Genomic DNA, 23,176 nt, shown 5'->3' on the forward strand with positions numbered 1-23,176 from the left:
CTGTCAACTTTTAACCCTTATAACTCCCTAACAAAAAAATGTTGGTTCCAAAATTGTGCTGATGTAAAGTAGACATATGGGAAATGTTACTTATTAAGTATTTAGTGTGACATATCTCTGTGATTTAAGGGCATAAAAATTCAAAGTTGGAAAATTGCGAAATTTTCAAAATTTTTGACAAGTTTACATTTTTTTCACAAATAAATGCAAGTAATGTCAAGAAAATTTTACCACTAACATGAAGTACAATATGTCACGAGAAAACATTGTCAGAATCACTGGGATCCATGCAAGCGTTCCAGAGTTATAACCTCATAAAGGGACAGTGGTCAGAATTGTAAAAATTGGCCCGGTCATTAACATGCAAACCACCCTTGGGGGTTAAGGGGTTAAAGGAAATGAATATTCACTGCTCCCCACTCCCATAGTCCTGCCCAACTCTCCGTGCTGAGTCCACTGCAAAGAGGTGGAAAGGATTATGGGTGTTGGGAGCAGTGATTATTCATGTTCATTAATAGTGGGTACAAGTGTTAGCCTGCAGCAGCAGGCTCCTGTCTTCTGTGATCCTGCTCCGCTCCGCTGCCGGTTCACCCCCCACAGCTACAGCTGTACTATAGTCCGCAAAATAAAATACAGTTGTTTTATTTTTCCATCAATGTGCCCCCCCCCCTCAGGGAGGCAGGATGTAGCCCCCTAGGCAGGTGACTACCCCTTGTCCCAGCCATGCTATAATCTGCTGAGTCTCAAACTGGCTCCTGTTATACATGAGAATTATACATTTGTAACAGATGATGCCAAAAGGAGAAAAATTCAGAGCAATGATTTATAAAACAAACTTTAATTGCCATAAATAGTACAAAAATATATATCAAAACATTACATTATTTAATGACTAGAGCACAGGATGAATGTCCCAGGAATGCTGGAAAAGCGCCCATCCCCCCGCTCCCCCAGATGTAAATACCCTTGTAATGGTATGCATAAGGAAAAGCACCTACACTATCCAACCAAGGTCACCCCAAAACAGTGGGATTCTATAGTAATGCCATTAAGTATGGTGGTCGAAAGAGGGTGCTAGGACTTACCACTACACAGAGGTAGGAGGGGGCGGTCGGGCGATGGTCCCCAACGCACGTTTCGTGGCCACCAGTGCCACTTCCTCAGGGGGATAACCATATACTGCCTAACAGGACCTTAAAATAGCCCTTGGCCCCGGTCACATGGTACACAGCAGCCAATCACAGTGGCGCCATCGGCACATACGCACTGTGTCCGGCAGGTCCCGGCAGTGAAACCCAGCGTCAGACCAGGTGCGCACGCCCAGGGCAAAAAAATGCCCGGAGCGCACACACCGGGCCCTGAGACGCCGGTCCACACAGGGACAGGACGAGTCACAGCGCGATGCGCACGGCCACCGATGAGGGAAGATACTAAGATGCACAATATAGGTATAAAAGCTACTCCCTCCACATCCACTACTCATAGCTACTACCAATACAGGACAATTGGGGACCCATCAAAAATACAGCTCATAATAAAAAACGGTAAATAAATAAATATACAAAGTGGAACTAAGCCGTTTTCTATACATCGGCTTCACATTATAGTGGGAAAGGCGCATCGCTTCAGTATAACAGTCTCCATAGTAAGAATATTTGTCCCATTTTCTCTGAAGCCGATGTCTTGATGAGTCCACTTTGCCCCGATTTGGCTGGTATCCACGCTGGTTACTTGAACGGAGCCAAGGACATATTGCTATAATCTGCTGAGTCTCAAACTGGCTCCTGTTATACATGAGAATTATACATTTGTAACAGATGTTATGATTAAAGAAAACTTACTTTGCTGTTACATGTGTAGGGTCAAAAAATTCCACTGTAGTTTTATGCGCATAAAGGGAGCAACCAGCCAGGGAGCTTATACCTAAAAAACATCACAAGACAAACATATTAAGGCTAAATTCACATGAACATATAAATAAATTGTCAGAGTTTCATCCAGAAAACTCCGACTATTTTTCTGTCACTTGTCATCCGTATGCAGTTCATATGCAATATGTTTTTTACAGCAGCTATTTACAAGACCATTTACAGTTTACTATTTTCAGAATTGCAATAAATCCATATAAAAATCAGATGCTACACTCTGACACCATACAGCATATGATTTTTTTTGGGGAACACATACACTTGAATGGGTGATTCTCATCTGACACAAGGATGAAACTAGAGCGTAATGTGATTTTTTTTCAAACACGGGTTCAGTCAATGAAAAAAATAGTTCGTCTACACTGCCCCATTGAATAACAATGGTCATATGAACTTGGCCTTATGAACATATTTGTGTTGAAAGGGAACTTGTCAAGTCACCTCACTATCGCAAATTACCACAATAACATAATTTATCCCAGATTATAGCTGTATTCTTATAAAGTCTTTTTAATCTGTAGGTCAGAATATGCAAATGAGCCAGGACTAGTCCACAAGGATATCATCTCCCTAAGGCAGGTGTCACACGAGCGATGATTCTTTCATTGTTGCATGGGTACCATGGCAGAGAGTGGTCTACTCTATTTCAAGGGTCAGAAGATCGCAGCGTTTGGCTACATGCACACCTGCACTAGTTGGATGTACTTTGCTTTCCAGTTAGCTGTGCAGATTTCCCTTTTTCTTGTGCTGTAAGGGTTAAGCAGTTCTGTTTGTCTCCTAAAGTTTCTGTCCTGAGTTATCTCAGCTGTTCTGATTTCTCCACTCCCCTCTGGTATAAGTACTCACCTCTTAGCTTAGGTAGTTGCCAGTGATAGCTTGCTTAATTTTGGTCTCTGCTTGGAGGTGTGAGCTGAGGATAGAGAAGTCATCTAGGAGTTGTCTCTGGAGATGCTATATAGAAGTTTGTTTGGTGTCTTCCTTTCCTATATCTCTTTTTTGTTTTGCCTTACCCTTACATTATACTTTTAAGTAGCATGGGAGCATGTTGAGTGCTGTTCCTTTTACCCTTGTCTGTTTCCCTTTAGTGCCTTTATCTGAGAGCAGAACTAGTGTTCCTGCTGCCCCATGCACTAGCCAACTGGGGCTGTGCTTAGGGAAAGATAGGATAGGAACATGATCGCCTCATGGGGTGAAAGAACCCATCTTGGGATGCTAGGGAGCCAGTGTAGTGCCAGTGCTTCCCTTTACATCTGTTTCGCCGTGCACTGTCTGATCAGTGCGTGACATTCATGCAAGAGAATCAGATTGATTATGTAAATGACACTCGGCTTAAACTCTGTCTAAGTTTTATCAAAGTGTCAATTTACTGTGATCCTATTCTCTCATTCGAGAGCACAGATGCAGTGAAGATGGAGAACTTAATTTCTCCATCTTCTTCATTGTCTGTGTATGCATAAATCAACTGCACTTGGATGACATTCGAGTACAGTCCAATGTTTTAAACGCAACCATTGACTTGTATACGTGCACATGGTCTGACTTTCGGAGCCACTCAGAGCATGCTGCAATTTTTTTTCTCATGTCGAATCAGCATGAGAAAAAAAAAACACATCTCAGCACTGCCCCATAGTATAACATAGGTCCCAGTGATATCCGATAAAATATTGAATTCTGCAACGATATCCTGGCAAAATTAATCCTAACTCATTAGCATATGCCAAACTGCTGATTAAAAGTTCATTGTAATTAGACTTAATTTAACATATACTGTATTCTCTTAGGTATTATGGTCATATATACAGCAACATCCTATTCTATTATAATGGTGGGTGTTCTTTCCTACTGCTACCTCTTGTCTACAAGGAAAATTGGTGTTTAAAAAATACAATGAATTTCTAAGCCCTGTTGGTGTCATCTCTGCATAGCTATTTTTGGCATATACCGCTTGTGCTACCTGACTGTCACTACCCATACAGATAGCAAACATTTATTGACTATTTTCCTATCATCATCCATAACAAATCTAAATTCTTATTGGTTGAGAAACAGAAAGAGAGAAATGTTTGCACAATTTTAGATTTTCATTTAATATAGTTACATTGAATAATTTTAAATTATCTTCAGATATAACAATGAGCAGTATTGTATCGTTGTGGTCCCATAAACCAAGACTCCCACTGATCACAAGAAATAAAGGTCTGTGAATCTGTATTTAGCACCATGGCATTTGTAATTTATTATAATGTTTTATCCTTTTTCCATTTCCTACAGCATATTGTGGATACATCACAGACTCTAACCAGGGGTATCTTTTGATACTCTCATTCATATGTTAGAACATATTTGAAGGTGTTCTTTCCCTTTAAACAGCGTTATCATCTTTAAAAATTAATCCTAAAAGGTGTAAGTGGCATTAAATTTATGAGACCGTCAACAGCAGGAGCTGTCCATTTTTTGGTAATTTTTATGTGTGTCTTTCAGCACTGAATTTGCATGGTTTGTGAGCTTGTTACTCCTAGATACTTATACTATGTATATATATGTATTTGTGAAAGACGACATTTTATGAAATTGTCACATTTATAGTCATGGCTGTATGTGTGATTTTGTGCATTTGTTTGCAATGGATGTGGCTGTCGCTCCTGAACTCAATAATCTGGAGTGGTGTCCATATACTTTTGTGACATATTGTATAGGTACATAGATATATAGTTTTGCTGGGAAGATTATGTAAACATGTCATCATCATATCAATGCCTGTTTCCAATGCTTAGTATCTATAGAGAAATAACTTCAGGATCCATATAGTCTTCGAACTACAAACGTCATTACCTGATAGTATGAATAGTATTCCAGACAAACAGGCGACTTTAGCTTTCATTTGGTCGGCACCTCCTATCCTTGTACATTTCATGCCAACAAAAGCTAACAGTGTACCGAAGAATCCCAAGCATATGGCTGAAATCATGAGAGCCCTACAGGCTTGCAGGAATCCTGGAGGTTAGAAGCAAAATTAAAAAATACAGGGTATGAAAAATGCTCATGACCTCCCAAGCTGTAGAGCAGTGATGGTGAACTATTTAGAGATGGATTGCACAAACTGCAACCCAAAACTTACTCTTATCTCAAAGTGCTGACACAGCAATTTAACTTGAATACTGAGATTTTAGTTTAGAAAAAAACAACTCATATGTTAACATTCTTTGTCTTAAAAGAAAAACACATTATGATTTCTCCACAGTTCCCCTACACACAGTATAATGGGGTCACAGCTCCCCTGTACACAGTATAGTGGGCCCACAGCTCCTCCATACACAGTATAAAGGGTCCACAGCTCCTTCATACACTGTATAAAGGGTCCACAGGTCCCCTATAAACAGTAGAATGTATATATATATATATATATATATATATATATATACATATATATATATATATACACAATGTTTTATTAAAAAATTTTCCTGAGCCCATTCCATACTCGGTGACCTGACCTGTGACATGCTCTTGAGTAACATGTCGTGAAGGTATTTAAAAAAAATTAAAAATACTTGTAATTTTCACACTGGCCACTGGGGCTATTTCAGCTTCATATTTCTTATAATTTCATAATGAGTTTTCAGCAGGCACATTATCTTCAGAGGCAGGGTTATAATGATAGGAACCACCCCTATGCACAGTTGATAACACAGCATCAATCATTCACAGCAGTTAATATCACACCTGAACCTGCTCTCCATACCTTCACAATTACCTTTTCACACACACAGTAGATGCTTCCATGCAAGTAATAGAGTGCGAGTCAGTCTTGTGCTGCCAGTGTCCATGTGAATTTCCAGAAACAACAGGAAGTAAAAGTCTAGAACAGCCACTGTGGCCAGTGTTGAATTGCCTAATTTATATATATATATAGCTCTGGCAAAAATTAAGAGACCACCACATCAAAACCCTGTCATGGGCAGCCCAATCTCCAGACCTGAACCCCATTGAAAACCTCTGGAATGTAATCAAGTGGATGATGGATAGTCACAAGCCATCAAACAAAGAAGAACTGCTTACATTTTTGCGCCAGAAGCAGTGTGGAAGACTGGTGGAAAGCATGCCAAGACGCATGAAAGCTGTAATTAAAAATCATGGTCATTCCACAAAATATTGATTTCTGAACTCTTCCTGATTTAAAACATTAGTATTGTTGTTTCTAAATAATTATGAACTTGTTTTCTTTGCATTATTTGAGACCTGAAACACTGTTTTTTTTATTTCATTTTGACCATTTCTCCTTTCCAGAAAAAAAATACAAAATTTATTGCTTGGAAATTTTGAGACATGTTGTCAGAAGTTTATAGAATAAAATAACAATTGACATTTTACTCAAAAATATATCTATGATGAGAAAAATCTGACAAAATGTTAATTTTGCAGTGGTCTCTTAATTTTTGCCAGAGCTGTGTGTATATGTGTGTATGTATATATATATATATATATATATATATATACACACGTTTGAATGTTGGTTGTGCTTTCACACTCTTGGTACAATGAGACGGACCCTACAACCCACACAAGTGGCTCACGATGGCACATCAATGTGAGCTATGGCAAGAAAGTTTGCTGTGTGTCAGCGTAGTATCCAGAGGCTGGAGGTGCTACCAGGAGACAGGCCAGTACACCAGGAGACGTGGAGGGGGCCATAGGAGGGAAACAACCCAGCAGCAGGACCCCTACCTCCGCCTTTGTGCAAGGAGGAACAGGAGGAGCACTGCCAGAGCCCTGCAAAATGACCTCCAGCAGGCCACAAATGTGCATGTGTCTGAACAAATGGTTAGAAACTGACTCCATGAGGATGGTCTGAGTGCCCGACGTCCACAGATGGGGGTTGTGCTCACAGCCCAACACCGTGCAGGACGCTGGGCATTTGCCACAGAACACCAGGATTGGGAAATTCACCACTGGCGCCCTGTGCTCTTCAGATAAAAGCAGGTTCACACTGAGCACATGTGACAGACGTGACAGAGTCTGGAGATGCCGTGGATAATGATCTGCTGCCTGCAACATCCTTCAGCATGACCGGTTTGGCAGTGGGTCAGTAATGGTGTGGGGTGGCATTTGTTTGGAGGGCCGCACAGCCCTCCATGTGCTCATCAGAGGTAGCCTGACTGCCATTAGGTTCCGAGATGAGATCCTCAGACCCCTTGTGAGAACATATGCTGGTGCGGTTGGCCCTGGGTTCCTCCTAATGCAGGACAATGCCAGACCTCATGTGGCTGGAGTGTGTCAGCAGTTCCTGCAAGATGAAGCATTGAAGCTATGGGCTGGCCCGCCCGTTCCCCAGACCTGAATCCGATTGAGCACACCTGGGACATCATGTCTCGCTCCATCCACCAATGTCACGTTGCACCACAGACTGTCCAGGAGTTGGCAGATGCTTTAGTCCAGGTCTGGGAGGAGATCCCTCAGGAGACCATCTGTCACCTCATCAGGAGCATGCCCAGGCGTACAGTAGGGAGGTCATACAGGCAAGTGGAGGCCACACACAATACTGAGCATCTTTTCCTTGTCATGAGACTTTTCCACTTAAGTTGGATCAGCCTGTAATTTGATTTTCCACTTTGATTTTGAATATCATTCCAAATCCAGACCTCCATGGGATATTTGATTTACATTGATAATTGTTATGTTTTATTGTTCTGAACATATGCAATGAATCAAAATGTGCAACTGGAATATTTCATTCAGAGATATCTAGGATTTGGTATTTTAGTGTTCCCTTTATTTTTTGAGCAGTGTGTGTGTGTGTGTGTGTGTGTGTATATATATATATATATATATATATATATATATATATATATATATATATATATATATATACATAGTACAGACCAAAAGTTTGGACACACCTCACTTAAAGATTTCTCTGTATTTTCATGACTATGAAAATTGTACATTCACACTGAAGGCATCAAAACTGTGAAATAACACATGTGGAATTATATACGTAACAAAAATGTTGATGACTGCTTTGCACACTCTTGGCATTCTCTTGATGAGCTTCAAGAGGTAGTCACCGGGAATGGTTTTCACTTCACAGGTGTGCACTGTCAGGTTTAATAAGTGGGATTTCTTGCCTTATAAATGGGGTTGGGACCATCAGTTGTGTTGTGCAGAAGTCTGGTGGATACACAGCTGATAGTCCTACTGAATAGACTGTTAGAATTTGTATTATGGTAAGAAACAAGCAGCTAAGTAAAGAAAGACGAGTGGCCATCATTACTTTTAAAAGCGAAGGTCAGTCAGCCCAAAAAATTGGGAAAACTTTGAAAGTGTCCCCAAGTGCAGAGGCAAAAACCATCAAGCGCTACAAAGAAACTGGCTCACATGAGGACCGCCCCAGGAAAGGAAGACCAAGAGTCACCTCTGCTTCAGAGGATAAGTTTACCTGAGTCACCAGCCTCAGAAATCGCAGGTTAACAGCAGCTCAGATTAGAGACCAGGTCAATGCCACACAGAGTTCTAGCAGCAGGCACATCTCTACAACAACTGTTAAGAGGAGACTTTGTGCAGCAGGCCTTCATGGTAAAATAGCTGCTAGGAAACCACTGCTAAGGACAGGCAACAAGCAGAAGAGACTTGTTTGGGCTAAAGAACACAAGGAATGGACATTAGACCAGTAGAAATCTGTGCTTTGGTCTACTGAGTCCAAATTTGAGATCTTTGGTTCCAACCACCGTGTCTTTGTGCGACGCAGAAAAGGTGAACGGATGGACTCTACATGCCTGGTTCCCACTGTGAAGCATGGAGGAGGAGGTGTGATGGTGTGCGGGTGCTTTGCTGGTGACACTGTTGGGGATTTATTCAAAATTGAAGGAATACTGAACCAGCATGGCTACCACAGCATCTTGCAGCGGCATGCTATTCCATCCGGTTTGCGTTTAGTTGGACCATCATTTATTTTTCAACAGGACAATGACCCCAAACACACCTCCAGGCTGTGTAAGAGCTATTTGACCAAGAAGGAGAGTGATGGGGTGCTGCGCCAGATGACCTGGCCTCCATAGTCACCAGACCTGAACCCAATCGAGATGGTTTGGGGTGAGCTGGACCGCAAAGTGAAGGCAAAAGGCCCACAAGTGCTAAGCATCTCTGGGACCTCCTTCAAGATTGTTGGAAGACCATTCCCGGTGACTACCTCTTGAAGCTCATCAAGAGAATGCCAAGAGTGTGCAAAGCAATCATCAAAGCAAAAGGTGGCTACTTTGAAGAACCTAGAATATAAGACATAATTTCAGTTGTTTCACACTTTTTTGTTAAGTATATAATTCTACATGTGTTAATTCATAGTTTTGATGCCTTCAGTGTTAATGTATAATTTTCATAGTCATGAAAACACAGAAAAATCTTTAAATGAGAAGGTGTGTCCAAACTTTTGGTCTGTACTGTATATATAATGCTAGCGATGATGCAGGCGCTTATAAGTCATGTCATCAAGCCCACATGTCAACTGGTTTCGGGACACTAACACCCATCAACTAGTCAAAGGCCTCATGCACATATCATAGGAGGACTTAAGAAATACTTTTCTAAAGATCTGTTTATGTGTATAATGTAACATATGGACTGTTAGGCAGGGTATTTAGACATGTAAACACACCTTCTGGTGGGTCTGGGAACATGGGGGATCTGATAGGTTCCCTTTAACTGTTCACAATAACAGTTATTTTGACCCGGGGTGCCCAAACTTTTACATACCACTGTATATACATTTTTATTTTTTTATTCTTGTATCACAAAATTCTGATTGAAGCAATATGTAATTTTATGATGACACATTCCCATTAATATCCAGGAGACATCCTTTAGCAGTAATGCAAGTACATGTATGTGCAAGTTGTTGGAACCGGTTGGAGGTAGGTCCATATCAATGCATGTTGCCAAGGGGATACATTATTTAGAATCACAACGGTAAGACATGCCTATACATTGCCTTCAGGTGCCATGTATTTATAAGGAACAAGTTATATTTCCTGATCCGCCAGAGAATTTACTACACATAATATTAGGAATTATTCACAAATGTTCGGTCCTCACAGTCTTATTTTCTCACAAGCTAGAGCAAAAAAATACAGAAGGGAAACTGATCACAAAACAAATCTGGAACTTTCCTGGTGCCATTTTTATCCCCAATAATTTCAGTTTTTCTAGTAATTGTCTTTCTCTGATAGACAGAGAAATGTTGCATTTTATGGGGAGAATTTATCTGGAGCGGAAGTTTTGAAAGTCAATTTTGCTTGTAGCTGCGCCAAATTTACAAAATTTACAAAATTGTTACAATGTTTGATCACTTTGCCACATTACACTTCTGTCTAGAAATGTCACTATACATTTTAGGCCACCTCCATCCTGGAGTGAGTTTATGTCTTTTATGCAACTTGTTTTAAAAGAAAAAAAAAAAAGCTGCTGGTCTCCTTGGGATTCCGTTTGGCCCATGTTCAATGTATGACCTCTATGAGATGGCTATAACTAGGTCGTAACATTCCACATCATTTCCCCCCTTTCCTTTTGTCTGAGTCTGTTTGTAAAATTTTACTCTTCATCTACTTAAAAATGTTTAACTATTACTATAGTTTAAGATTGGTTGTTAACCTATAAATGATAGTGAAAAATATAAAATATAATTATTTTTTCTTTTGCTGTAAAATGTGAAACATTTTCAATAAAAATTACAATTTAAAAAAATAAAGCTGCTGATCAGAAATCTGTCTCAATGTTTATGGCTGGCCATTTGTACTTTATAAGCGTGGCTAGAAAAGTGTAAAATTGCAAGAAGTCACACAACAAAAATGGCACATGGCAAAATTTTGCAACATTTAAAAAAAACAAACCTGTTGGAAGACTTGATAAAATCCCCTTTATTTGTCTGGTTGTGAATGCTGAACAGTTACACAAAGTGCCCAACTTTTCCATCACTTGTTCCCATACTGGCTAGGTACAACCAGCATATTGAACATATCCTTGTTGTAAGCCAGGAACCATAAACTATGTGAGCATCGTTACCATATCGTCTTAGTTCGTATGTATTACTTGAGTGAATATTATTACTTTACAACAATGTTTTTTATAGCTTTTACAAGAAATATGTATTAATATATTTGTAGCCATATCTTTTCTTTTACAAATATCCACTAAAACTACACAGAATAGCTTCATCACTCATATTTCACACGAAAGTTTCCTTAGAAAACAGAAAATAAAGGAAAAACTAAATAAAAAGGAGCCTTGCTTACCTTCTACACGGAAAATGGTTAAGTGTGGGCGACAGTGATATGAGCCCAGAGCATTCCCTGCACAGTTCATCCACAAGCCCTGGAACACCCAAGTGGCCGTAATGACAGAGCTGGCTCGGCTGGTCACTCTCCATTCGTTTGAAACCACTGCACCAATTACGGCTCCGGTGCCACAAACACAAAATATGAATGCAATAATCTGAAATCCAGACATATCCGAAAAGTAGTGGGTTGGAATCCACGGAGAGCTGTGTTAAAAGATCTGGTGGTCTGAAGGCCTAATTACATTACAAGGACGCTACAAAAACAACAGGTCCTTGTAAAACATGGTTTTCTTTTCTCAGGAGTGATCCGTACTGAGGGGCAAAGTACATTTTTCTGGAGGCGAAGCACTGGGGCAAGAATGACTACCATGTATTAATGAACGGATTAATGTGTTATGGGTAATAATGAAAAGAGAATGATTGTGGTATTCTTTTGCTTATGTGAAGACCATAAAACATTTATATTGGGCCGACAGTAAATTTAAATAAAAAATACTTTTCAGTCACTAACAATAATGTTAAAGTTAAGTCAAACTTGGAAACAAAGTTCAAACTAATGATTAATTGAGAAATAGTGCTGTTCTAAATGGTTAAAAAGGACAAACTGTCGTGAAGTTACTGGCAGCAGGGAAAAAAATTCCACTATAAACTGCATAGATGTATGGATGGTAGATATTGTACAGAAGAGGCAAACGGTCTGGTTGGACATTGGTTTAGATATTTGATTGTCAATATGTTTGCTGTCCATAATTTTTTTATAGGTTAACCAGAAAAAAATAAATCAAGTTGGCAACCCTGAATCCATAATAATGTTAATACACATTTTTATGGCATTCATTAATACGGTCTCTTTTTTTATTATTTTCTTCGACCGAGTAAGTGGATGAGGCGAGGGAAGGAATGGATTGGAACCTCGTTTTAATTTTTAATCAATTATTGAATACAGCTGTTTCCATAATTTCCATGTACAGTATGTCGATGGTGAGTGCAAACCTTTTGATGACATCTACACCATTCTTAAATTTCCTCAAAATGTTAAGTCAGCATGGAACTTCTGTTCTTCTGCTTTGGACCTCTACTAATATAACATTTATCTTCTATGTTAAGTGATTTTCTTCCTTTCTTTGGACTTGGGGTATATTGGGTGGGAGCAAAATGGTGGAGTCACATTTCACCATTTGCTTTGCTTCAGGAAGCAGAAATCCTATGTGCTCATCTGTTAGATCAGTACAGGTATGGGAAATTAAGCACAGCTTGGTCCTGCCTAGCTTAGCGTCTTGTAATAACTGAAAGTCTGAGTAGCCTGAAAACGAGAGGGAACCAGGTCTACATTGATCAACTCCATTCACTACCCTGGCCCATAATGAATGTGTGATGCTAAGTCACTTATCACAGACAAGCTGAAAGTCGGGATGGTCAAGGAATCCAAAGACAATAGTCAGGAGGTTAAGTCATAAACAGTGGGAAGAAACAAAGGTGTAGTCAGATAATGGTCGTCCAAGGTCAGAATACCAGGAAGATAGCGGACCAGATCAAAGGAGGTGATACAAATGGGTAGCCAATAGTAAAGTCCAGCATCCAACAACAAAGTGTCAGAATGCTGAGAACAAGGCACAGAGAAACAAGCCAGACAGAGCTGAAAGCTACAGCTGGCAGATTTCTAGGCCAGACAGCTCAGTAAACTAGCTAAGTAATTACTGGAACAGGGAACACCTGAAGAGAGCTCAGCACCTCCTGAACTCATATTGGATGGTCATGTTAATCACTGTCCAGACAGCTCAGCACGCCCCTGCACAAGACTGTATGACTGAGCTGTCAATCACATTGAGGGTGTGGAAATGGTTTCTAAATTATTTTACCCTACTTAGTCCACCAATGATGTTTCTTTTATCTTTTCTTTTTTAGCATCATTTTTACATGTAAAAGTAGGGGGCATCCAGCTGTACTATGCCTAAGAGAAAACTTCTACCATATGCAGCTCCATGTATTACATGGTGTGAAGTTCATTTGAATTGGTGCCTTGTTATATAATTTTCACCATAGAAGAAAAGTGTGGATACAGTGGGGGAAATAAGTATTTGATCCCTTGCTGATTTTGTAAGTTTGCCCACTGACAAAAAGACATGAACAGTTTATAATTTTAAGGGTAGGTTAATTTTATGATTGAGAGATAGAATATCAAAAATAATACACAGAAAATCACATTGTATAAATAAAATAAATGTATTTGCATTTTGCAGTGAGAAATAAGTATTTGATCCCCTACCAACCATTAAGAGTTGTAGCTCCTACAGACCAGTTAGACGCTCCTAGTTAACTCGTTACCTGCATTAAAGACAGTTCTCTTACATAGTCACCTTTACAAAAGACTCCTGTCCACAGACTCAATTAATTAAAGGGAACCTGTCACCCCCAAAATCGATGGTGAGGTAAGCTCACCGTCATCAGGGGCTTATCTATAGCATTCTGTAATGCTGTAGATAAGCCCCCGATGTTACCTGAAAGAGGAGAAAAAGACGTTAGATTATACTCACCCAGGGGCGGTCCCGGTACGATGGGTGTCGCGGTCCGGGGCCTCCCATCTTCTTACGATGACGTCCTCTTCTGGTCTTCACGCCGCGGCTCCGGCGCAGGCGTACTTTCTCTGCCCTGTTGAGGGCAGAGCAAAGTACTGCAGTGCGCAGGCGCCGGAAAGGTCAGAGACGCCCGGAGCCTGCGCACTGCAGTACTTTGCTCTGCCCTCAACAGGGCAGACAAAGTACGCCTGCGCTGGAGCCGCGGCGTGAAGACCAGAAGAGGATGTCATGGAATGAAGATAGGAGGCGCCAGAGCGGACCTGAGACACCCATTTGACCGGACCGCAGTGGGACCGCCCCTGGGTGAGTATAATCTAACCTCTTTTTCTCCTCTTTCAGGTAACATCGGGGGCTTATCTACAGCATTACAGAATGCTGTAGATAAGCCCCTGATGACGGTGAGCTTACCTCACCATTGATTTTGGGGGTGACAGGTTCCCTTTAATTAGTCAGACTCTATCCTCTACAACATGGGCAAGGACAAAGAGCTTTATAAGGATGTCAGGGACAGGATCATAGACCTGCGCAAAGCTGGAATGGGCTACAAAGCCATACGTAAGATGCTAGGTGAGAAGGAGACAACTGTTGGTGCAATAGTAAGAAAATGGAAGAAATACGAAATTACTGTCAATCGACATCGATCTGTTGCAACATGCAAAATCTCACCTCGTGGGGTATCTTTGAACATGAGGAAGGTGAGAGATCAGCCTAAAACTACACTGGGGAACATGTTAATAATCTCAAGTCAGCTGGGACCATAGTCACCAAGAAAACCAATGGTAACACATTACGCTGTAAAGGTTTAAATTTCTGCAATACCTGCACGGTTCCCCTGCTCAAGAAGGCACATGTGCAGGCCTGTCTGAAGTTTGCCAATGAACACCTGGATGATTCTGTGAGTGATTGGAAGAAGGTGCTGTGGTCAGATGAGAAAAAAAATTAGCTCTTTGGCATTAACTCAACTCGCCGTGTTTGGAGGAAGATAAATACTGCCTATGACCCAAAGAACACCATCCCCATGGTCAAGCATGGAGGTGGAAACATTATGTTTTGGGGGCGTTTCTCTGCTAAGGGCACAGGACTATTTCACTGCATTAATGGGAGAATGGATGGAGCCATGTACCATAAAATCCTGAGTGACAACCTCCTTCCCTCGCCAGGACATTAAAAATGGGTCATAGTTGGGTCTTCCAGCAAGACAATGACCCAAAACATACAGCCAAGGAAACAAAGGAGTGGCTCAAAAAGAAGCACATTATGGTCATGGAATGGCCTAGCAAATCTCCAGACCTTAATCCCATAGAAAACTTATGGAGGGAGTTGAAGCTCCGAGTTGCCAAGCGACAGCCTCAAAATCTTAATGTCTGAGAGATGATCTGCAAAGAGGAGTGAACCAAAATTCCTCCTGACATGTGCACAAACCTCACCATCAACTACAAAACACGCCTGACTGCTGTGCTTGCCAACAAGGGTTTTGCCACCAAGTATTAAGTCTTGTTTGTCAGAGGGATCAAATCCTTATTTCTCGCTGCAAAATGCAAATAAATTTATATAATTTATACAATGTAATTTTCTCGATTTTAGTTTTGATATTCTATTTCTCAATGTTAAAATTAACCTACGCTTAAAATTATAGACTGTTCATGTCTTTGTTAGTGGGTAAACTTACAAAATCAGCAAGGGATCAAATACTTGTTTCCTCCACTGTATATAAATCACTCACCATAGGTCACAAAGTTGTAGAACCAGCATAAATTAGCCTTTTAGCAACCCTACCCAGCCCGGAAAATTCAGCATTTACTCCTTAGCCACCCCTGTGATACATATAATGCACCTCAGTCCTGCTCTCCCTTTATGGCTCCTAGAATCGACCTAAACTCAATATATGCATCTACTCTCCATTGTAGAAAGGACATTTTTTTTGTCAGATGATCCAGAAGTTCTACTGGCCTCCCGAATATGATAAATCCAAGATCAGGCTCAGTTCTGACAGTGGCCCACAGAAACTAGATCAGGAGCAGAAGGACAAGCAGCCAGTCCACTGCAGAGCCAGGGCATAAGCAGACCATTTCCAAGTTACACTGATGTGAAGTATTGCAAACCTTGGAGATGTGGGGATAGAGAGAGATTTTGTGTGATTTTATTCCAAAGCATTAAAAATAATAATAATCAATTGAAAAAATATATTTTCCTTCGGCCTCTCAAAAATGGCACCAAAACTACAACTCATCCTGCACGTTATGCAAGTACATTATAGCTCTCTGGATGCAAATACACACAAATCATTTGTTTTCCATAAAGCATATCTATGTGTCTCAAAAGGCAGAGCTTTTCTCAAGCATGTATTGGAGTGTTGCACCCATTATTGTGGTTTGTATATAAGAAGTTCTGGTGATAATCTTCAGAGCTTTGCATTTTTGCATGGAAAGCTTCTATCTATCTAGAGTGGCTTACAAAAGTATTCACAACCTGGAAATCAACTGTTTTTTTTAGGGTTTACATCAGTTCATGTAAAGAATGTGCCTACAACTGTGAACATTTTGTTTCTTTTAATTGTGAAGCAAACAACAAATAGGACAAAATAACGAAAACTTCAGTGTGCATAACTATTCACCCCCTAAAATCAGTACTTTGTAGTGCCTACTTTTGTGACAATTACAGCTAGAAGTCACTTTGGATAAGGGTACCGTCACACAGTGCAATTTTGATCGCTACGACGGTACGATTCGTCTGACACGAATCTGACACGCAGCAGCGATCAGGGATCCTGCTGAGAATCGTACGTCATAGCAGATCGTTTGGAACTTTCTTTCGTCGCTTGATCACCCGCTGACATCGCTGGATCGTTGTGTGTGACAGCGATCCAGCGATGCGTTCGCTGGTAACCAGGGTAAACATCGGGTAACTAAGCGCAGGGCCGCGCTTAGTAACCCGATGTTTACCGTGGTTACCAGCGTAAAAGTAAAAAAAAACAAACCGTACATGCTCACCATCTGATGTCCGTCCGGTCCCTTGCCGTCCGCTTCCCGCTCTGACTGTCTGCCGGCTGGAAAGTGAGAGCAGATCACAGCGGTGACGTCACCGCTGCACTCTGCTCTCACTGTACGGCCGGATCTGTCAGAGCAGGAAGCGGACGGCAAGGGACCGGACGGACATCAGATGGTGAGCATGTACGGTTTGTTTTTTTTTACTTTTACGCTGGTAACCACGGTAAACATCGGGTTACTAAGCGCGGCCCTGCGCTTAGTAACCCGATGTTTACCCTGGTTACCCGGGGACTTCGGCATCGCTCCAGCGCCGTGATTGCAACGTGTGACCGCAATCTACGACGCTGGAGCGATAATCATACGATCGCTGCGACGTCACGGATCGTGCCGTCATAGCGATCAAAATTGCACTGTGTGACGGTACCCTAAGTTCCCATGAGCTTTCCACATCTTGCCACTGGGATTTTTGCCTATTCCTGGAGGCAAAACTGTACCAGCTTCTTCAAGTTTGATTGCTTCCTCTGATGAACAGCAATCTTCAAGTCTGACCACAGATTTTCAATTGGATTAAGGTCTGAGCTTTGACTTGGCCACGCCAAAACTTTTATATGTTTCCTCTTAAACCAATCAAGTGTTGCCTTAGCCATTTAGTCATAGTCTTGTTGGAAGGTGAATCTCTGTCCCAATCTCAAATCACTGACAGACTGAAACAGGTTTTGCTTAAGAATATCCCTGCATTTTGCACCATCTATTTTCACCTCAACTTGGGCCATTTTTCCTGTCTCTTCTGCCAAAGAATATCACCACGGCATAATGCTACCACCACCATCTTTCACTGTGGGGATAGTGTTCTTGGGGTGATGAGCTATGTTGGTTTGGCACCAGACATAACGTTTAACTTGGTGGCCAAAAAGTTAAATTTTGGTCTCATCTGACCACAGCACTCTATACATTTGGAAAGTCTCCCATATGTCTTCTGACAAACTCAAAACGAGGCTTACAACTTTGTGTGTGAGTAAAGGCTTTTTCTGCCCACTCTGCCATAAAGGCCACCTCTATGAAGTGTACAGCTTATTGTGGTCTTATGAACAAATACTCCAGACTCTGCTTGGGAACTGCAGCTCCTTCAGGGTTACCTTTGATCTCTGTGTTGTCTCTCTGATTAATGCCCTGTTTTCCCGTTGTGAGGCAGTAAATCATGTCACAGGTAGGGGTCGCTGTGTGTTCTCCCCAGGTTGTGCATGCAGATGGATGAAGTCCATAGGTATGCATGGGAGTCACAGCTTTCCGGTCTGGGATTTCCATGTGGCTGAAGGCCACAGGTTTGTGTTATGACCCCAATGGCGAGGGTCTCAGAGGAACAAGTAAGTCTGCGACGTACAAAAATCCAGCTCATTGGCAGTGGTGTCATGATCTCTGCAGGCAGAGATCATAGCAAGCCTATAGAGGGACAAGCTCTCGGAAGATGGAACTATACTGACCATGAACTAAGCCTGCCGCGCAACTAGAAATAGCCAGGTAGCATTTCCTATTTATCGCTAGATGCCCAGCTCTGGCCTAAGACCTAAATAGCTAGCAGAGGGAAATATAAGACCTGGCTCACCTCTAGAGAAATATTCCAAAGAAGACAGTAGCCCCCACATATAATGACGGTGAGTTCAGATGAAACAACAAACGCAGCAGGAAAATAGTCTTAGCAAATTTGAGGTCCGCTTACTAGATAGCAGAAGACAGATAGTATACTTTCATGGTCAGCAGAAAAACACTAACAAAACACCATCCAGAGATTACCTTAAACTCTGGCATTAACTCATAACGCCAGAGTAGCAATCCCTGATCAACGAGAGCTTTCCAGACACAGTAACAAAACTTCAGCTGTGAACTGGAACAAATAGGCAAAACAAAACATGGACAAAAGTCCAACTTATCTAGAAGTTGTCTAGAAGCAGGAACAAGCACTGAGAGGCATCAGATAACATTGTTGACCGGCAAGAAACCACCAGAGAAATGAGCTTAAATAGCGACACCCACTACTGATGGAACCAGGTGAAACAGGAAAGAGGATGACAAGTCCAATTCCACAAGCGGCCACCGGGGGAGCCCAGAATCCAAATTCACAACAGTACCCCCCCCTCAAGGAGGGGGCACCGAACCCTCACCAGATCCCCCAGGGCGACCAGGATGAGCCCTATGGAAGGCACGAACAAGATCAGAAGCATGAACATCAGATGCATTGACCCAAGAATTATCCTCCTGGCCGTAACCCTTCCAGTTGACCAGATACTGGAGTTTCCGTCTGGAAACACGAGAGTCCAAAATTTTCTCCACAACGTACTCCAACTCACCCTCAACCAACACCGGAGCAGGAGGCTCAACTGAAGGTACAACAGGTACCTCATACCTGCGCAATAACGACCGATGAAAAACGTTATGAATGGAAAAGGACGCAGGGAGGTCCAAACGGAAAGAAACAGGATTAAGAATCTCCAATATTCTATAAGGGCCGATGAACCGAGGTTTAAACTTAGGAGAAGAGACCCTCATAGGGACAAAACGAGAAGACAACCACACCAAATCTCCAACACAAAGCCGAGAACCAACACGACGATGACGGTTGGCAAAACGCTGAGTCTTCTCCTGGGACAACTTCAAATTGTCCATAACCTGCCCCCAGATGTGATGCAATCTCTCCACCACCGCATCCACTCCAGGACAATCCGAGGATTCCACCTGACCGGAGGAAAATCGAGGGTGAAACCCCGAATTACAGAAAAACGGGGACACCAAGGTGGAAGAACTGGCCCGATTATTGAGGGCGAACTCTGCCAATGGCAAAAAAGCAACCCAATCATCCTGGTCAGCAGAGACAAAACACCTCAGATATGTCTCAAGGGTCTGATTAGTCCGCTCGGTCTGGCCATTAGTCTGAGGGTGAAAAGCAGATGAAAAAGACAAATCTATGCCCATCCTAGCACAGAATGCCCGCCAAAATCTAGACACAAATTGGGTACCTCTGTCAGAAACAATATTCTCAGGAATACCGTGCAATCGGACAACATTCTGAAAAAACAGAGGAACCAACTCAGAAGAAGAAGGCAACTTGGGCAGAGGAACCAAATGGACCATTTTAGAGAAACGGTCACAGACCACCCAGATGACAGACATCTTCTGGGAAACAGGCAGATCTGAAATAAAATCCATCGAGATGTGTGTCCAAGGCCTCTTAGGAATAGGCAAGGGCAACAGCAGTCCGCTAGCCCGAGAACTACAAGACTTGGCCCGAGCACAAACGTCACATGACTGCACAAAGACTCGCACATCTCGTGACAGGGAAGGCCACCAGAAGGATCTTGCCACCAAATCCCTGGTACCAAAAATTCCGGGATGACCTGCCAATGCAGAAGAATGTACCTCAGAGATGACTCTGCTGGTCCAATCATCCGGAACAAACAGTCTATCAGGCGGACAACGATCCGGTCTATCCGCCTGAAACTCTTGCAAGGACCGCCGCAGATCAGGAGAAACGGCCGACAAAATTACTCCCTCCCTAAGGATACCTGTGGGTTCAGAATTACCAGGAGAGTCCGGGTCAAAACTCCTAGAAAGGGCATCTGCCTTAACATTCTTAGAACCCGGTAGGTATGACACCACAAAATTAAAGCGAGAAAAAAATAAAGACCAGCGCGCCTGTCTAGGATTCAGGCGTCTGGCAGTCTCAAGATAAATCAAATTTTTGTGGTCAGTCAATACCACCACCTGATGCCTAGCCCCCTCGAGCCAATGGCGCCACTCCTCAAAAGCCCACTTCATGGCCAAAAGCTCCCGATTCCCAACATCATAATTCCGCTCTGCGGGCGAAAATTTGCGAGAAAAGAAGGCACAAGGCCTAATGACGGAGCAGTCGGAACCTTTCTGCGACAACACTGCCCCAGCTCCGATCTCCGAAGCGTCAACCTCAACCTGAAAAGGCAGATTCACATCAGGCTGACGCAACACAGGGGCAGAGGCAAAACGGCGCTTAAGCTCCTGAAAGGCCTCTACAGCATGAGGGGACCAATTAGCAACATCAGCGCCTTGTCTGGTCAAATCAGTCAGTGGTTTAACGACATCCGAAAAACCAGCAATAAATCGGCGGTAAAAGTTGGCAAAGCCCAAAAATCTCTGAAGACCCTTAAGAGAGGAGGGCTGAGTCCAGTCACAAATAGCTTGCACCTTGACGGGATCCATCTCAATGGAAGAGGGAGAAAAAATATACCCCAAAAAGGAAATTTTCTGGACCCCAAAAACGCACTTAGACCCCTTCACACATAAAGAATTAGACCGCAGAACCTGAAAAACTCTCCTGACCTGCTGGACATGAGAGTCCCAGTCATCAGAAAAAATCAGAATATCATCCAGATATATTATCATAAATTTATCCAGAAAATCGCGGAAAATATCATGCATAAAAGACTGGAAAACTGAAGGGGCATTAGAAAGACCAAAAGGCATGACCAAATACTCAAAGTGGCCCTCGGGCGTATTAAATGCGGTCTTCCACTCATCCCCCTGCCTGATCCGCACCAAATTATACGCCCCACGAAGATCAATTTTAGAGAACCACTTAGCACCCTCTATACGAGCAAACAAATCAGTAAGCAATGGCAATGGGTATTGATACTTAACAGTGATCTTATTCAGAAGCCGATAATCAATACATGGTCTCAAAGAGCCGTCTTTTTTTGAGACAAAGAAAAACCCAGCTCCCAAGGGAGAAGAAGATGGACGAATATGTCCCTTTTCCAAAGACTCCTTTATATATTCCCGCATAGCAGCATGTTCCGGCACAGACAAATTAAACAAACGACCCTTTGGATATTTACAACCCGGTATCAAATCTATGGCACAATCGCACTCACGGTGCGGAGGTAACGACCCAAGCTTGGGTTCGTCAAAGACGTCTTGATAATCAGAGAGGAACTCAGGGACTTCAGAGGGAATGGACGACGAAATAGAAACCAAAGGTACGTCCCCATGAATACCCTTACATCCCCAGCTCAACACAGACATTGCTCTCCAGTCCAAGACTGGGTTGTGAGACTGCAACCATGGCAATCCCAGTACCAAATCGTCATGTAAATTATACAGCACCAGGAAACGAATAATCTCCTGGTGATCCGGATCGATACGCATGGTTACTTGTGTCCAGTATTGTGGTTTATTATTAGCCAATGGGGTGGAGTCAATCCCCTTCAGAGGAATAAGAGTCTCCAAAGGCTCTAAATCAAAACCACAACGATTGGCAAAGGACCAATCCATAAGACTCAGAGCGGCGCCAGAGTCAACATAGGCGTCCGTGGCAATGGATGACAAAGAACAAATCAGGGTTACAGACAAAATAAACTTAGACTGAATGGTGCCAATGGAAACAGACTTATCAAGCTTCTTTGTACGCCTAGAGCATGCTGATATAACATGAGTAGAATCCCCACAATAGAAACACAATCCATTCTTCCGTCTAAAATTCTGTCGCTCGCTCCTGGACAGAATTCTATCACACTGCATACTTTCTGGCGTCTTTTCCATAGACACCGCCAGATGGTGCACCGGTTTGCGCTCCCGCAGACGCCTATCAATCTGAATAGCCATTGTCATGGACTCATTCAGACCTGCAGGCAAAGGGAACCCCACCATAACATCCTTAACGGCATCAGAGAGACCTTCTCTGAAAGTTGCCGCCAAGGCGCACTCATTCCACTGAGTAAGCACAGACCATTTACGGAATTTTTGGCAGAAAACTTCAGCTTCGTCTTGCCCCTGAGATAGTGCCATCAAAGTTTTTTCTGCCTGAAGTTCCAAATGAGGTTCCTCATAAAGCAAGCCCAAGGCCAGAAAAAACGCATCCACATCGCGTAACGCAGGATCCCCTGCTGGCAATGAGAAGGCCCAATCTTGAGGGTCACCCCTGAGCAAGGAAATCACAATCCTAACCTGCTGAGCAGGGTCTCCAGCTGAACGAGACTTCAGGGACAAATAAAGCTTACAATTATTTCGGAAATTCTGGAAGCTAGCTCTATTCCCTGTGAAGAACTCCGGCAAAGGAATTCTCGGCTCAGATACCGGAGCATGTACCACAAAATCTTGTAAATTTTGTACTTTCGTGATGAGATTATTCAAACCCGCAGTTACACTCTGGAGATCCATTATTGTCAGGTGCACACAGAGCATACAGAGATTAGGAGGAGAGAGAGAAAAAAGACTGCAGCAAGGCAGACTGGAGGAAAAAAAAAAAAAAAAAAAAAAAATTCCAGCAGACTTCTTATAACTCTCCTTTCTCAACCTGGGTCTTTAACACTTTATGGGCCGGTCAAACTGTCATGA

At 42.4% G+C, this 23,176-nt stretch overlaps 1 protein-coding gene across 2 annotated transcripts in view; it reads right to left on the minus strand.

The window, feature by feature from the left end:
* CLDN10 (claudin 10) overlaps positions 1–11,550 on the minus strand; it is a 34,031-nt gene extending 22,481 nt beyond the window's left edge. Inside the window, exons 1-3 of one of the 2 annotated variants that reach the window (XM_077297163.1) lie at positions 11,210–11,550; positions 4,761–4,922; positions 1,842–1,923 (exon numbers count right to left, since the gene is read on the minus strand). In XM_077297163.1, the coding sequence (XP_077153278.1) occupies positions 1,842–1,923; positions 4,761–4,922; positions 11,210–11,423 (458 nt within the window). In that variant the 5' untranslated portion in view covers positions 11,424–11,550. The remainder of the gene's footprint in view (positions 1–1,841; positions 1,924–4,760; positions 4,923–11,209) is intronic. The other variant, XM_077297164.1, reaches the window with a different exon arrangement.
* Positions 11,551–23,176: the final 11,626 nt, after the last annotated feature.

This window comes from Ranitomeya variabilis, chromosome 3 (genome assembly GCF_051348905.1).
Source record: "Ranitomeya variabilis isolate aRanVar5 chromosome 3, aRanVar5.hap1, whole genome shotgun sequence".
Classification (NCBI taxonomy): Eukaryota; Metazoa; Chordata; class Amphibia; order Anura; family Dendrobatidae; genus Ranitomeya; species Ranitomeya variabilis.